A 12,689-nucleotide genomic window follows, 5' to 3' on the forward strand; every position below is an offset into this window, starting at 1 on the left:
TAAATACGTGCAATGAGAGGAACCGGCGACACTCCAGAACTGCCAGAAGCACCCTGAGGTGTACAGTACATGGATGCTTGGCCATTCGCCAAATCTAGTGCAAGATACTGCTTAAAATAAAAAAGAAAAGAAAAACACCGCATAAAAATTTCATTTATGAATAAAGAACAGCGAACCTGAAGCCGTCTATAGGCGGTTTGCCTTTTCGATTCCTCGCCGAAAGACCAAAGGTATTTTAAATATGCCAGCATCACTGGAGGATTAACGACGTAGCCAGGCGGAGGATCACTTTGTTCTGGATCGTACTTCACTCAAAAAAAAAAAACAAAAAATAACACGTTAGCAAAACTAATAAAGAGTTGCATGAAACCCATTCACCTGAAGAAGTTTTATCAATGTTGCGTGTGACTGACTTACTCGGCCACTTTTATAGCAAAGAGAAGCGAACTTCAGCCATGTTTCGGCATCTTCGGTAGGAGGAAGCACAAGCGTTCGAACAGATAACAACCTTTGCCAGACCTACAAAAAAAAACAGGCAACATATACGTCGCTTGAACGAAATAAATATACCTCAACGTTTCTTTTCGCTCCCCGAATACGATCCCGCCACATTCTCCTGATCAATGAAGCACGTGCCTCAGATGCAGGGTTCCCCGTTTGCAGTGTGCAATATTCGATAACCTCTTCCAGTTCTGCTAACTGTTGAACGCGCACCATGTTGCTGTATGCACGGTCGTAACTCTCAAGAACCTGGACGACACAAACACTTCAGCCCCCGTAAGGATGATATGAACGCTTACCAATGCCGCAAGCTCTGTCGCTAAGCATTTTCGTGCCCGTTCGGCATATATGCCCGCTTCATCGTACTGAAAGGAGGATCAGGGTATAGAGCACAATAATTTATGGCATTGTCTACCTTAGAACGCCGAATGCATAAAACCGCCCGGAAAAATGCCCCTGCAAATCCGGTTCCAGTGCCGTCCTGGCCTCGCGTAGGTACGTTCATTTCATCTCCATTATCCATCTGAGACACGTACTCTTCCATTTCATCCCATTCACCCATATTCCATGCAGCACTCGCAGCCTGCAAAATACATTCAAACATAAACAAATTGTAATCATGAGTCAGCTTATTTTGTAGTACCATTGGTGCCATCTGAAGCTGTGCAGAAGGTTCACTCCAAGTCTCCCTGCAAAGTGTACTCAACTCTTCCCATCGTGCCAATGCCACCAAGCACCTCATTCGACCTGTAACAGCCTTTTAGTATACAGTAGACATGATTGGACAGTATCACCTAAAGTGGGCTCCAACGACGCGTGGGGGCTGGTAGCTTGAGAGGCTTTTGCCGTGTAAGCATCGAGAGCGGCTTCCCAGCGTTGAAGCTTCTCATACCTACGACCATAATTTTCTGTAAGATGTGTGTTGCAACAGCAAATACTTGCCAAGATTCCTTTAGTTGAACTCCGAGGTTACGTTGTGCATATGTCAAAATTCCAACAGCCGCCTATGCTTACAAGGATAAGAGTAGCGTCGTACATAAAAAGCTTACCTCATGTTGGTGGAGTTGGTTGTTGACATGAATCAAAGCTTCAACGGCTCCAACAAGCTGGTGCTTTTGTTCACGAGCAAGGACCATATCAAACTCCATCTCTTTGTAATGTAAAGCTTTTGCAAACAAATGACACTAAAAAGGTGATGTTAAGCAATGAACAGAAAATCGCAATTACCTTTTCAGCTAAGCTGCCAAGCGTTCTCGTATCCACAGGCAGAGGGTCCTCATCCCGTTCCATAAACTCCGCCTATACAAGAAGGTAAGCAGATAAACGTGATGAACAGCGCGGCAGTTTACCAGATTCAGAAGAGTTCCAAGAATATCTGATGGAATGTTGGGAGACGTCAAAGCGTAATTCAAACTTCGTACTAGCTGTTTTTTGTACGAATCATTAAGTTGGGACCAGCAACTTACAAAGGCAACTGCAAACAACTCCCGTGCCACGTGAGGCTGCAAAGGAAAAACACTGGTTTACTGTCAAGAATGAGTTTAAGGACTTGCCTGGCGTTGTGCTAAAGGAGCACAGGTTCTTAAAGCGGGAGAAGGAGACTCTTTCAGCAGCTCTAAGCTGAAGTGTCGCATCCACTCTGACCAGTCTTCCTTTGTGCTTCTTTGAGAGGATTCCCATGCAGATCTTAAGTGTACCTCGTTAACCTGCGTGCCCCGTGTACTTAAGGCATTTTCGCCATCCAATTCAGCTCCATGAGATGAAGCAGCTATATCCGCTTCGGAAACTGCTGTAGGCCGTACATCCACCAAGATCGGGTCTCGCCGTTTAAGACGAGATTCAATGGAATCAAACTGCGGATGCTGCAGGTAACAAGATGTGAGTCCAGAATCCGATTATAATTATTGTTCAACCTGCAAGTGGTGACGTTGAAGTAGCTTGCGCACTGAAGGAAGAAACATGGTGAATTCTGCTCCAAGGACAGTAGCCAAAACACATATAGCATCCACAGCATCGTTACGCAACTCATCCTTCGTGCTGCGGATGAAAAACGAAGAATTTCCGTTATGCAACATGCAACAGTTAACAAATAAGAAGGAAAACCTTACCCATCTAGAACGCTCAACAACGGGTGTAGCAAAGAAGACACATGTGCAGTGACCTGAATTAAAATATTACAATTTGTATTCGAGTCATGAATTTTACCTGCATGCAAGGAAGAAGACGTGAAAAGGTTTTGATAGTAGATCGTCTTATATCCATCGGCGCATTTGAAACATCCGGCTTAAAAAGGCGGACTAAGGCAGGTAGTACTAGGTGCATGTGCTCATCCAGAGAAGCTGCAAAAACGTTCAGGACACAAGTAAAACCAAAAGGAAAAAATGGTTACCGCCAAATACTTCAAAAGTGTGCAAAAGAGACGCGACGTAGGCATAGTCAGCGTTGCGTTCAGCCTCATTCAAAGCTTGAATACATTTAGGTAGAATCTCTGGCATGTGCATCCGAAACTCATCGTGAAGAGCGACACAGAGTCTTTCTACAAGATGCAAAATCTAAAAAGACAATTTTGCTGAGTGAGTGAAATGCTTGACGGCGTCTTACTGGTGAGTGAGAAGCGGAACGAGGGCTTGTCGGAAGGATCATGTCTAGAACAAGAGAAAGAATGCTTGAAAGATACTTCCGAATGTGCTGCAACAAAAAAAAGTGTTGCAACAAGGAAAAGAACAGCTCAATCATACCTGACGGACAATTGCAACAAGGTCTGCAAGCTGACAAAAGATAAATTCTCGTAGATTATCTTCACAGTTTCTAATGGTCAACAAAAGGTCCGGCATGACCTGCGAATGGCGGATTTGTACAAGGACATCCACAGAAGGCACTTTCCACTTACCTGCGGTAGATAAGGTACGCAACCAAGACCCATGACCTGCAATCCCTTCCACTTTTTACGACCGCCATATCAATAATACCGTACCTTGCAGATGTACATAAGAGATTTAACAACGCTTTGATGGTATATCGATGATGAGGGATCTCGCAAAGTCCGCATGAGAGCATTGATTGCAACCTGCAAGCGACACATTAGTTACAAAAGCCAATGGATGCCGAAACCTTAACTGTTGAGTAATAATCTTCTGTAGCTGCCGATATTCCACCAGTAGGCCACGCTTCCATAAGAGACTCGTCATTTGTCTGCCCGTGTACAGTTTCTGACAAAGAAGAGCGATTGCCGTCGCTTGGATGTAGCCGAAGTTCGTTGCGTTTGTTGACGTGCGGATCTAGCGCACCAATGACTCCAAGTACCTAGCAATTTAGAGATTGAGCTAGTCCGTGATAAACAAATCTTCCAACCTTTAAAACTTCATTCCTTGTAGACCATTCGAGTTCCCCATTCAGCAATATTCGAAGTAGTAAACCCAGCAAGTGTGGAAACTCTGTATACGGTGTCACGACGTACCTGGAAAACAACAAGAAACGCATGTAATGGTCGTATACTACATTTGTAAATGCTTACCCAGTGTTCTGGACCAGTTGACCCAGTGTTCTCACAGCAACATCCCGCTTACTAGCAGCAGAAGTGTCACGAAGAGCATCCACAATTAACGGCATCAGGTCCTTGATATGCGGTCTTATTGCGCACCCAGCCTGTAAAAGAGCAAAGTCTGAGTTTCATGCCTCTCATAAAACAAAAGTGGCTTACCACTCGAGCAAGCTCCCCCACGGTTGCCATTACCCCGGATACTACGCCAATATTCCCACTACCTCCACTTCCTTCACTTAGTCTCGCCACCAAAGCCTGCATGTAAGGAATGAAATTTCTTCGTACTTAGAAGATTTTAACCTTATGGATCGGAATAACGTAAGGAGTTATTAGAGTTTCGCATGCTCTTATCAGCGATCCCAACAGAATAGCACTTTCCTCCTTGCTTTTGCTATCCGCGCTGTGTGTCCCACATATTAGACACTCAAACACAACTCAAATCCCAACCTGTGCTCCATGTCTGTCAAGAGCTGTTGCAGGTGACGTCTCAAAGCCGGACATACATATGCAGCATTTTTGTCTGACAGCTTCCCCGCCATTACAATGGATAGTTTTCTGACTTCAAACGACTAAAAGCAACAAGATTAGAAGCCATCCATACCGCCCAACCTAGCTATTACCTGGTCGTTGAACGCAATAAAAATTGCTTTCAAACAGTCAGCCTGAGCAAGAAAATCGTAGAAGCTCCCGTTCGTTCCAAGCGAAACAAAAACATCTTCTCTGACGGAAGCATCCGTATCAGAAACAGCAGCAACTAGAAGTTTTTCCAGAATCTGTGAACATGACCCGTAAGCATGAATAGTCAAAGAGAATATACAAAACGTACCTCTTCGATGAGAATCCGATGCTTTCGAAAAGTTAAAGGACGACCAGAAGTGAGTCTGGAAGCTGATCTGCCAGTTATAGCAGTTTGATACGAATGCTCAACAAGCCGACAGCAGCATCTAGCAGCGTGACGTCGGACACCAGCATCATCATCTTCGAGGTGCATAACAACTGCTTCTCGCGCGAACTCAAGTAAATCATGCCCCTGCATAAATCACTAAGATTATCGTGACATACTGTATGGCAAATACCTTGAAATTAAAATTGGTCAAAATTTTAAGCGCGAGCTGCACCAGTGCGGGCCCTTGAATTTCTGAAGAAGGAAGCCCCACCGCCTTCTGTGGCAGTCGAACAAGAAGACTTTTTCTTTGCGAAAAATATGGCGCTTTGCACAAAACCAAGGAAATGAAATCCAGTAAGCGCTCCTGAATTGGAGGTAAAAAGGACGGCAAGCTGTAGAAAAATCGTCAGCATTCAGTTTCGCTTCAAATAACCAATGCCACCTTGTCACTATCTGATTTAAGGCCTTCTCCAGCGTTGGAGTAAGGCCGGTATCGAACATAATATCCAGCGTACTGCGAACGTGCTCTTCCATAAGCGGGCCAAGGGCTTCAGTCAGGTTCCCAACGCATGCAATAGCTTCCATGGATGGTTTTCCGCGACGTGGTTGTAGCTGGCAAACAAAGAAGTATAGAATGAGAATATAAAAACCAACTGAACTGAAATAAAGTACTGCATCACGTATAAAATTCATAATCGCCGGCAGATATTCGCCAAGAGCGCATCCAACAGCACCTGCCATCTCTCCGAGTGCAGCAAACCCAGTAGAACGTTCGCTTGGATTGCGCATAACAGCTAAAAGATGATCCATGGACGTCTGTATCAGAAACGATTAGGCACTACAGCGGAAAGTAATAGTGGCACTTACAGTGAAGTAGGAAGTCACAAATCTATCCCGTAGAAAATGCGCAATGCGTGGCAGCAATGATGTGATGCTCCTGCGCACTAAACGGTCCCTGTGATCTCGAAACTTGAACGCAATGTCTAACACCTCCTTGTAGCGAGACATCATGAATTCTCCCGTGTTCCTTCGCAAGATCTTATGAGAACAAAGCCTATCAAGAGCTTGCAGTACCTTAAAAGCTCTCCAACAGCAAGCAGCGACCCGTGGATACTTTCGACAGTAGCATTTTTCCCTAGGCCATCTTGCGTAGCCTCAAACATTCGATAGTACCTGCAAAACTTGAGATTGTCGTGACATTAAAAATGAGGAGTATACACACCATCGCACTCTCCATCTTGTTTCCCGTGTTACTATCACCGTCAGACATGCCCGAAGAGCTTCTACAGCATGTTCACGAATAGCTTGCCTAGGATCACGCAAGGCAATCCAAATAGCGTCGACAAATTCAGGAACATGAACATTAAACACAGTCGGCGCTTGATCTGCCATCTCCTACAGATAAAAAGGAAGATTGGCATGAGCACAAGCTAGGTGAACTACACGCACCTTTAGAATTAGAACTGCCGCAAAGCGTCGAGATTCTCCTCTCAGCCATTTCAATGCGCATGACACCTGCAAGATAATGGTTGATTTCTCTGGGACTGTGGAAAATCTTACATACCTGAGACTCAACAATGTCAGCTGTTTGAGGACCCGTGCTCACAATATGTCCAAGAACTTCACTAGCACGCACGAGAACGTCGGGATCTTGCTTCTCTTCGAGCACTCGCTTAACGCAATTCGCAAACTTCATCGTCTTGGTTGCGCTCTCCCCGAGCTCCACATCGATGAGCACGTCGATTGCTCGCAATGCGCCCAGATTGTCACTTACATCGGCGCTCTCGATCAAGCAGTTGATGCGATCGTACAGAATATCTAGGAATTTCGTCAGGCCCTCGGCAGAGAGGTCGCGCGCCTCCTCCTGAACGTGCTTGCGCAGGGCTGCAGCGGCAGCTCCATCCTGGGATTTGGAGAACGATAGGATCGGATTGAGAAGCTTTCGAATGCGCGCTCACCTTGATCGACGCTGTCTTGAAACGTAGCTCGGATAGAAGGCGCTGCAGCGCATCTGGAGGCCGAGGCGCCACGCCTTGGGCGCCTGCCATGGCCAAACCCTAGAGTTCCACTTATCGCTTAAAACCCTACATTCTTTGGGAAAAGCATTTGAATGAATATTGCTCCAATTTGGAATCAAGACACTCCGTCACATTACTCAAGGATCAATGGGATTGCTCGCGAGTGTCATAAGTGAAGCGATTTGAATTAGAGTCCACCAACGTGAAAGTTTGGACTTTTTCTAGCATTCTCACTTCCAGGAAACAATTCGTAAGTTTGCTTTTCCACTATGAAAACCTGGGATGAATCACAAACAAGCAATGAAACGTATCAAAGATCGTTGTCATTTAGTATGTATGATTTCGATCAAGTGAACTAAATCTAACGTTCAGCACTTCTTTATTCCTTTCACTAGTATTTGCCTAGCCAATGCTAGGTAGTTGGCAAAGCCTCTCAAACTTACTAACATATCTTTGTGAGAATTTGCTCACATCTCACAATTTCCTTGTGAGATGATTCTTTTATTTTTAGCACCGGTCCATTGCTATCCATTGGGCCACAGGGAAAATTAAAAAATAAACAAAGTTTATTGTAGTTTGTTTTTATGTTTTAAGGTATAGTAGGACAGGAGTTAGTTAATATAAAGCTTCTATATATACAGCATTGATAGTGAATGTTGATGAATTGAATGGAATTAAGCGGCCTTGTGTATGAGTTGTGTCAACACGAATTGCAAGTTGTTGTGGTGATGTGCATCTTGAGAGTGCAATATAGAGCTGCCCATAGCTGGGGTAAGTAGATGCCTACACGATCAAAATGTTTGACCTTGGCATTTTAAAATTGTTAAGTAGTATCCAAGATAAAGAGGAAATTGTTTTCGAAACATATGGAATAGAACATCTGAATCAGAGGGTGTTAAGTTAATGCGTGGGATAAAAGTTCTAGTACCTTTAAATTCACATGTAATTATTTCACAGTCCAAAATTTTAGATGAAGTTCTTTTGACCATTAATCGAGTTCCATTGCATAATCCAATTGTTGAAGATATATTTCTCAAAAGAATAACTATACAACCTTCTTTTAGTATCAATTTGTGTGGTGGTAGTCCAAAGGGAGTGATAGAATTTAGAAATTCAATTAGGAAATTTTTAGGGTGTTTAACATCAATGGAGTCAATGTTAGTATAAATTTGAGGTGGACTTGGTAATTGAGAGATAATGTTGTTGTTAATTAGAAATGTATCATCATTAAGAGGTGTTAAAATGGCTCTATTTGCTACAATTTGAACATTTGAAATATTTTCAATACATGGGAATACAAAATCAATAATAAAGGTACTTTTAATTAGTTCTGAAGGAAAAAGGATAGAATCAAGTGGTAAAATAGGGTTTTGTGTGTAATTATTTCCATCACCAACTTTCAATAGCCATTCTACCCAGTCTGAGAACTTGGGGCTAAGCCGCATATTTTTTTGTAATTAAAACTTTCTAAATAGATTCTATAGACTATTCATTCTTACAAATGTGGAAACAATTTATGCTCGATGACTGTGTGGGACAATTAATAATGTTTTACGGAAGTCACCACTTGTAACAATAACAATGCCACCGAATGGAGAATTGTTCTGTTTCAAGTCTCGTAGGCAGCGGTTGACACCTGAAAAAGCAAATGTATGAACCATACTAATTTCATCCCAAATAAGCACTTATATTGTTTTCATAGATCTACTGGCATTGTTATTAGGTGTTAAACTAGAAACATATGTATCATTAATTAGAACAGATAACTTAAAGGTTGTATAGGATGTTTGTCCATTGTGTAGTAGTGTGCTTGCAATGTTTGTCCATGCCATACAAACCACTTTTTTATTGTAAAACTCAAAATATTTTACCATTGTATTTAATAAATATGTTTTGCCAGTACCACCAGGGCCATCAATAAAAATAAAATGGTTGGTATCAGTCGGGCACTCGACAATATTAACAATTTCATTGAATATAGCTAATTATTCAACATTCAAGTTTCTAATATAATAGTAAATTTCTGTATATGAATGCTTGCAATTTAGTATTGGTTGAATAGAAGTATTTAGGATTGGGATAGGTAAATTGTATGATTGGTTTGTTTTACCATGTATTTTCATTCTTGAGTTAATGTCTATTAGAGCAAGTTTATATCGGCATACAATATTTGTTTTATCAAAATCTTCAGAGAGTTGATCCTTAAAAACATCCTAAAAATATGGTGGGTCTTGTGGATTGCAAAAAATACATATAAAAGTAAAGAGTTGACGCAAATGTGTAGGCATTTGAAAATTGCATGCTTCTTGTAAATAATTATACCACTCGTTATCATCATCAAGAAGACCCATAGCAACAGTAGCTTATTAAAAGCTTTGGTAAGTTACATCATTAACTGTTTTAATATTGTCGAAAGATGTCATTCCTTTTTTATGAAGAAGAATAATATATAAGTGGTACAACTGGGAAATATTGAGTATAGTCGAGGAATAACCTTTTTTTTTTTTCGACGTTGCCATACATTAACAAATTTATTGAAAACATAATATAAAGGTATTTTAACGTAGGTATATTGTCTTGCATTTAGATTATGAATATTGAGTTCGAATCATTTTGTTAACATTGTTCCATTACGTGCTGTTCTTTGCAAGGCATTGTGCTCCAAACTTTCTATAAAATACACATTTTGGAAGTCAGGAAGATGTACGGGCAGACATATTATAGGGTGTGAGCGTCCATGTATTTTAAATTTAAATATCCTCCAAATAGCTTTCGGTGCTGAAATGTATCAAATATTTATAAAATTCGTGATTTCATCCCAATTTAATACATTTTCAGACTGAGTAGCTGTTTGGATTTGAATGGTTGCACAATCATATCCTTTATAAACATATTGAAAAAGATACTTAATACTTTTAATTGATGCACATATTTCTATATTTATATGAGCTTTGTATTTTTTACATAAATATTTATTATATGGGACAATCCATCTGTTATCAATTGGAACATCATTTTTAAGGAAGGTGCGACCATTGTTTGGCCTAAAATATTCTGGGTACCCATCCACACAATATGTAATTTCGTCATTGAAGTTTTTGGGATAGATTTTGGAGCATTTTTTGTTTTCCATACATGGACTTTGAGGATTTAGTAATCCACATAGACCATGTATTATATGTGATGTAATTATTTCAAATAGTTCAGGCTCTAATAAAGGGTCAGGTAATTGAGCAAATACATATTGGTCAATAGTGTCACGGTCTTTAATTTTACTTTCATTATCTAATATGCCTAGGAAATGACAATGTGGCAAACCTTTTTTTTTGGAACTCAATGACATATATAAATGCAATACATCTTCCAAAGATATTATTTTGTGTAATATCATGGAGAAAATATTTTAGCTTCATGTTAAAAGCTAAATCAGGTCGGTCTTCAGGTCCTTCATTAGGGTGCAGATTTTGTAATATCTCAGGCCATTTAGAGTTGCAAGTGAAAGTTATGAAATATCAGGTTTTGAGTGTTTTATTACAATTGCCATAGCATCTTGGTAATTTTGTTGCATAGCTCTTGGGCTTCCTATAAAAGTAGAAGCTAAAATAACAATTTTTCCTACTCGAGCATTTGCATCAGCAGCTTTGCTAGCAACATAATCCATCAAACCTATATAAAAATCAACTCTCATATTTTTTTGATTAGATCTATAGTATTGTAAATTGTTGCTTTCAATTTTCATATAAGCATCTACAATATATTGTTGGGTGAGTTTTCCAACATGTAAAATTCATATGTAACTGTAGAGGTTGATAATGTTGAATCTCTTTTGGACAAACAATAGGCATAATATTGAAGGAGTGTTATATGCTTGTTAGAAGAAAGCTTGTCATGCCAGGCTCTATCTCCATGTGGAAAAAGTATTGGATAAACCATAGGATCACAATTAGCATTTAAAATAGATATATGTTGTGGTTCTGATGATTTTGGATGAATGCATATTTCACGGTCAAAAGGTGGCACACCATCTTCACTTTGGAAAACTATTGCAACATCATTATTTTGTGGAGTATTATATCAACGATGGTCTGTGCCTTCATTTTTAATAAGCATATAAACTCCACGTAAATTGCTACCAAAAATAATAGTTCTTGAAATATTTTCCCATTCCAATTCATACATCATTCTAAAAGCTTGTGCATATGGATTAATATATCGAAGTATTGTATCTAGTTGAAGCGGTAAATTATAATCACAGTTAATGTTAAAAGGGTTTTATTTTCTAATATCAGTAGCCTCATTGGAGTCTAGCATGTACAATTGACTATAGCTTGGATTTTGATGTTTTGAAGGATGTTGTGGCATAATTTTGTGATAGATTTGTCCATGAATTCTATAGTAGTATGGACCATGACCCGTAAAAGTATCAATGCTAGCTCCCATAGACACGAAAGCAAGTGCACTATTATATTGTCTTATATTACTCTTGAAATTAGAGTGTTTGTGTGAGTTATATACAGAATATAGAAATGATGGTAATGGAAGTATTGGAGGTATGTAGACCTGTCCACTCTGGCAACAAATAGACTTGTTCTCATTGGCAAAGTGTGAGGCATGACAATACTTACAAATATATGATAAGGGACCTATATTCATTGTCAAAACATATGTATCATTATATAGGTAATTGCTAGCAAGTGTGCTGCAAATCTGAGGTGAAGGGGGCAAATAGGAATTGGAAATTGACTGCTGTTCAGTGTGATTATTAAGATTTGTTTGATGTCAATACTCTGTATCCTCTTGAATATTACTATATGCTATATGTATGCTGGTGCTGGCTAGTGTCTTCAACGTTATCATTGTACGTGGAATATGTATGTCTGTGTCGAATAGCATTCAGTACATGTCGAAGGCGTGACATTATTTTGAACAGTTTCTTTTGGAAATGGAGATCAATTATTAGGGCAGATAGAAAGCAAAAGATATTTACTGAGGGGTATGGACAGGCATAAAAACTAACCTTTTCAATGCAATCGGGTGATGCCAAAAAAGAGTAGATTGATGTGTGTTACCTGATACAGTGTCTTCTCGCAAGACTTATATTTTTTCTACCTCACTGCGAGCGCCATGTTTGATCCACCAAATTGGGATCTGCGAGGCGCACGCTCCAATTGATCAGCCTGGGAATTCATGGAGCAGTGTGGCGCCTCAGATCTGCGAGCTCAAATGGAGGATCATCCCGTCACGTGGCAGCGATTGCAGATGTAGATGTTGTCAGGCTTCACATCCAGGTCAGCAAGGCTGTGCTGAGTGAATGTGCTTCAAAGCATTTAAGAGCTTAAATCACCTCGTCCCATTTCCTGGCAGTGGAGTAAGAATGAAGATCATACAAATTCTATGCACCACAAATACCTTTCTTTGATGGAACTCCTCACAAATAACAACTTGCGATGGGGTTCTCATGAGCAAAGACACCAGCGTTGACACAGTGCCTCCAATTTGGATTGCGAATCGGCAGTAGTGGCAGGGGCTCTCTCGCCGTCTCAAAAACCCTAGAAAAACATACAAAACAAAACCAATTCGCTTGACAGGCCACGACACGTGTTGCTGGGCCTTCCTCTCTCGCCACACATGGCTTGGCTGCCTCCCATTGGCCAGGAGCAAACATCAGCGCGATTATTTGCTAACATGTGGTTAAAGAAATAACCCCTTTACAGTTACCCCCCCATCGGACGGCCCCGATTGG

General features: G+C 40.6%; 1 protein-coding gene and 1 long non-coding RNA gene across 2 annotated transcripts in view; both read right to left on the minus strand.

Moving 5' to 3' along the window:
• LOC9636973 (serine/threonine-protein kinase TOR) overlaps positions 1-7,005 on the minus strand; it is a 10,210-nt gene extending 3,205 nt beyond the window's left edge. Inside the window, exons 1-38 of the mRNA XM_024677674.1 lie at positions 6,887-7,005; positions 6,493-6,831; positions 6,378-6,443; positions 6,151-6,323; positions 6,003-6,101; positions 5,796-5,955; positions 5,601-5,744; positions 5,371-5,540; positions 5,119-5,320; positions 4,869-5,072; positions 4,663-4,815; positions 4,490-4,611; positions 4,343-4,442; positions 4,202-4,297; positions 4,016-4,146; positions 3,853-3,958; positions 3,619-3,804; positions 3,476-3,568; positions 3,392-3,427; positions 3,240-3,338; positions 3,103-3,189; positions 2,891-3,053; positions 2,707-2,840; positions 2,610-2,662; positions 2,415-2,538; positions 2,055-2,363; positions 1,851-2,003; positions 1,729-1,800; positions 1,551-1,685; positions 1,444-1,505; positions 1,296-1,393; positions 1,145-1,248; positions 917-1,084; positions 801-866; positions 571-750; positions 379-519; positions 177-305; positions 8-107 (exon numbers count right to left, since the gene is read on the minus strand). Coding sequence (XP_024533442.1) covers positions 8-107; positions 177-305; positions 379-519; positions 571-750; positions 801-866; positions 917-1,084; positions 1,145-1,248; positions 1,296-1,393; positions 1,444-1,505; positions 1,551-1,685; positions 1,729-1,800; positions 1,851-2,003; positions 2,055-2,363; positions 2,415-2,538; positions 2,610-2,662; positions 2,707-2,840; positions 2,891-3,053; positions 3,103-3,189; positions 3,240-3,338; positions 3,392-3,427; positions 3,476-3,568; positions 3,619-3,804; positions 3,853-3,958; positions 4,016-4,146; positions 4,202-4,297; positions 4,343-4,442; positions 4,490-4,611; positions 4,663-4,815; positions 4,869-5,072; positions 5,119-5,320; positions 5,371-5,540; positions 5,601-5,744; positions 5,796-5,955; positions 6,003-6,101; positions 6,151-6,323; positions 6,378-6,443; positions 6,493-6,831; positions 6,887-6,976 — 5,047 coding nt within the window. The 5' untranslated portion in view covers positions 6,977-7,005. The remainder of the gene's footprint in view (positions 1-7; positions 108-176; positions 306-378; positions 520-570; positions 751-800; positions 867-916; positions 1,085-1,144; positions 1,249-1,295; positions 1,394-1,443; positions 1,506-1,550; positions 1,686-1,728; positions 1,801-1,850; positions 2,004-2,054; positions 2,364-2,414; positions 2,539-2,609; positions 2,663-2,706; positions 2,841-2,890; positions 3,054-3,102; positions 3,190-3,239; positions 3,339-3,391; positions 3,428-3,475; positions 3,569-3,618; positions 3,805-3,852; positions 3,959-4,015; positions 4,147-4,201; positions 4,298-4,342; positions 4,443-4,489; positions 4,612-4,662; positions 4,816-4,868; positions 5,073-5,118; positions 5,321-5,370; positions 5,541-5,600; positions 5,745-5,795; positions 5,956-6,002; positions 6,102-6,150; positions 6,324-6,377; positions 6,444-6,492; positions 6,832-6,886) is intronic.
• A 4,875-nt stretch (positions 7,006-11,880) lies between these two features.
• On the minus strand, positions 11,881-12,448 carry LOC112347250. Its single transcript, XR_002992728.1, has 2 exons — positions 12,356-12,448; positions 11,881-12,303 (listed from the first exon to the last, which is right to left on the minus strand). It is a non-coding gene; the product is annotated as an uncharacterized LOC112347250 (long non-coding RNA).
• Positions 12,449-12,689: the final 241 nt, after the last annotated feature.

Source organism: Selaginella moellendorffii, unplaced genomic scaffold, assembly GCF_000143415.4.
Source record: "Selaginella moellendorffii unplaced genomic scaffold, v1.0 SELMOscaffold_20, whole genome shotgun sequence".
Classification (NCBI taxonomy): domain Eukaryota; kingdom Viridiplantae; phylum Streptophyta; class Lycopodiopsida; order Selaginellales; family Selaginellaceae; genus Selaginella; species Selaginella moellendorffii.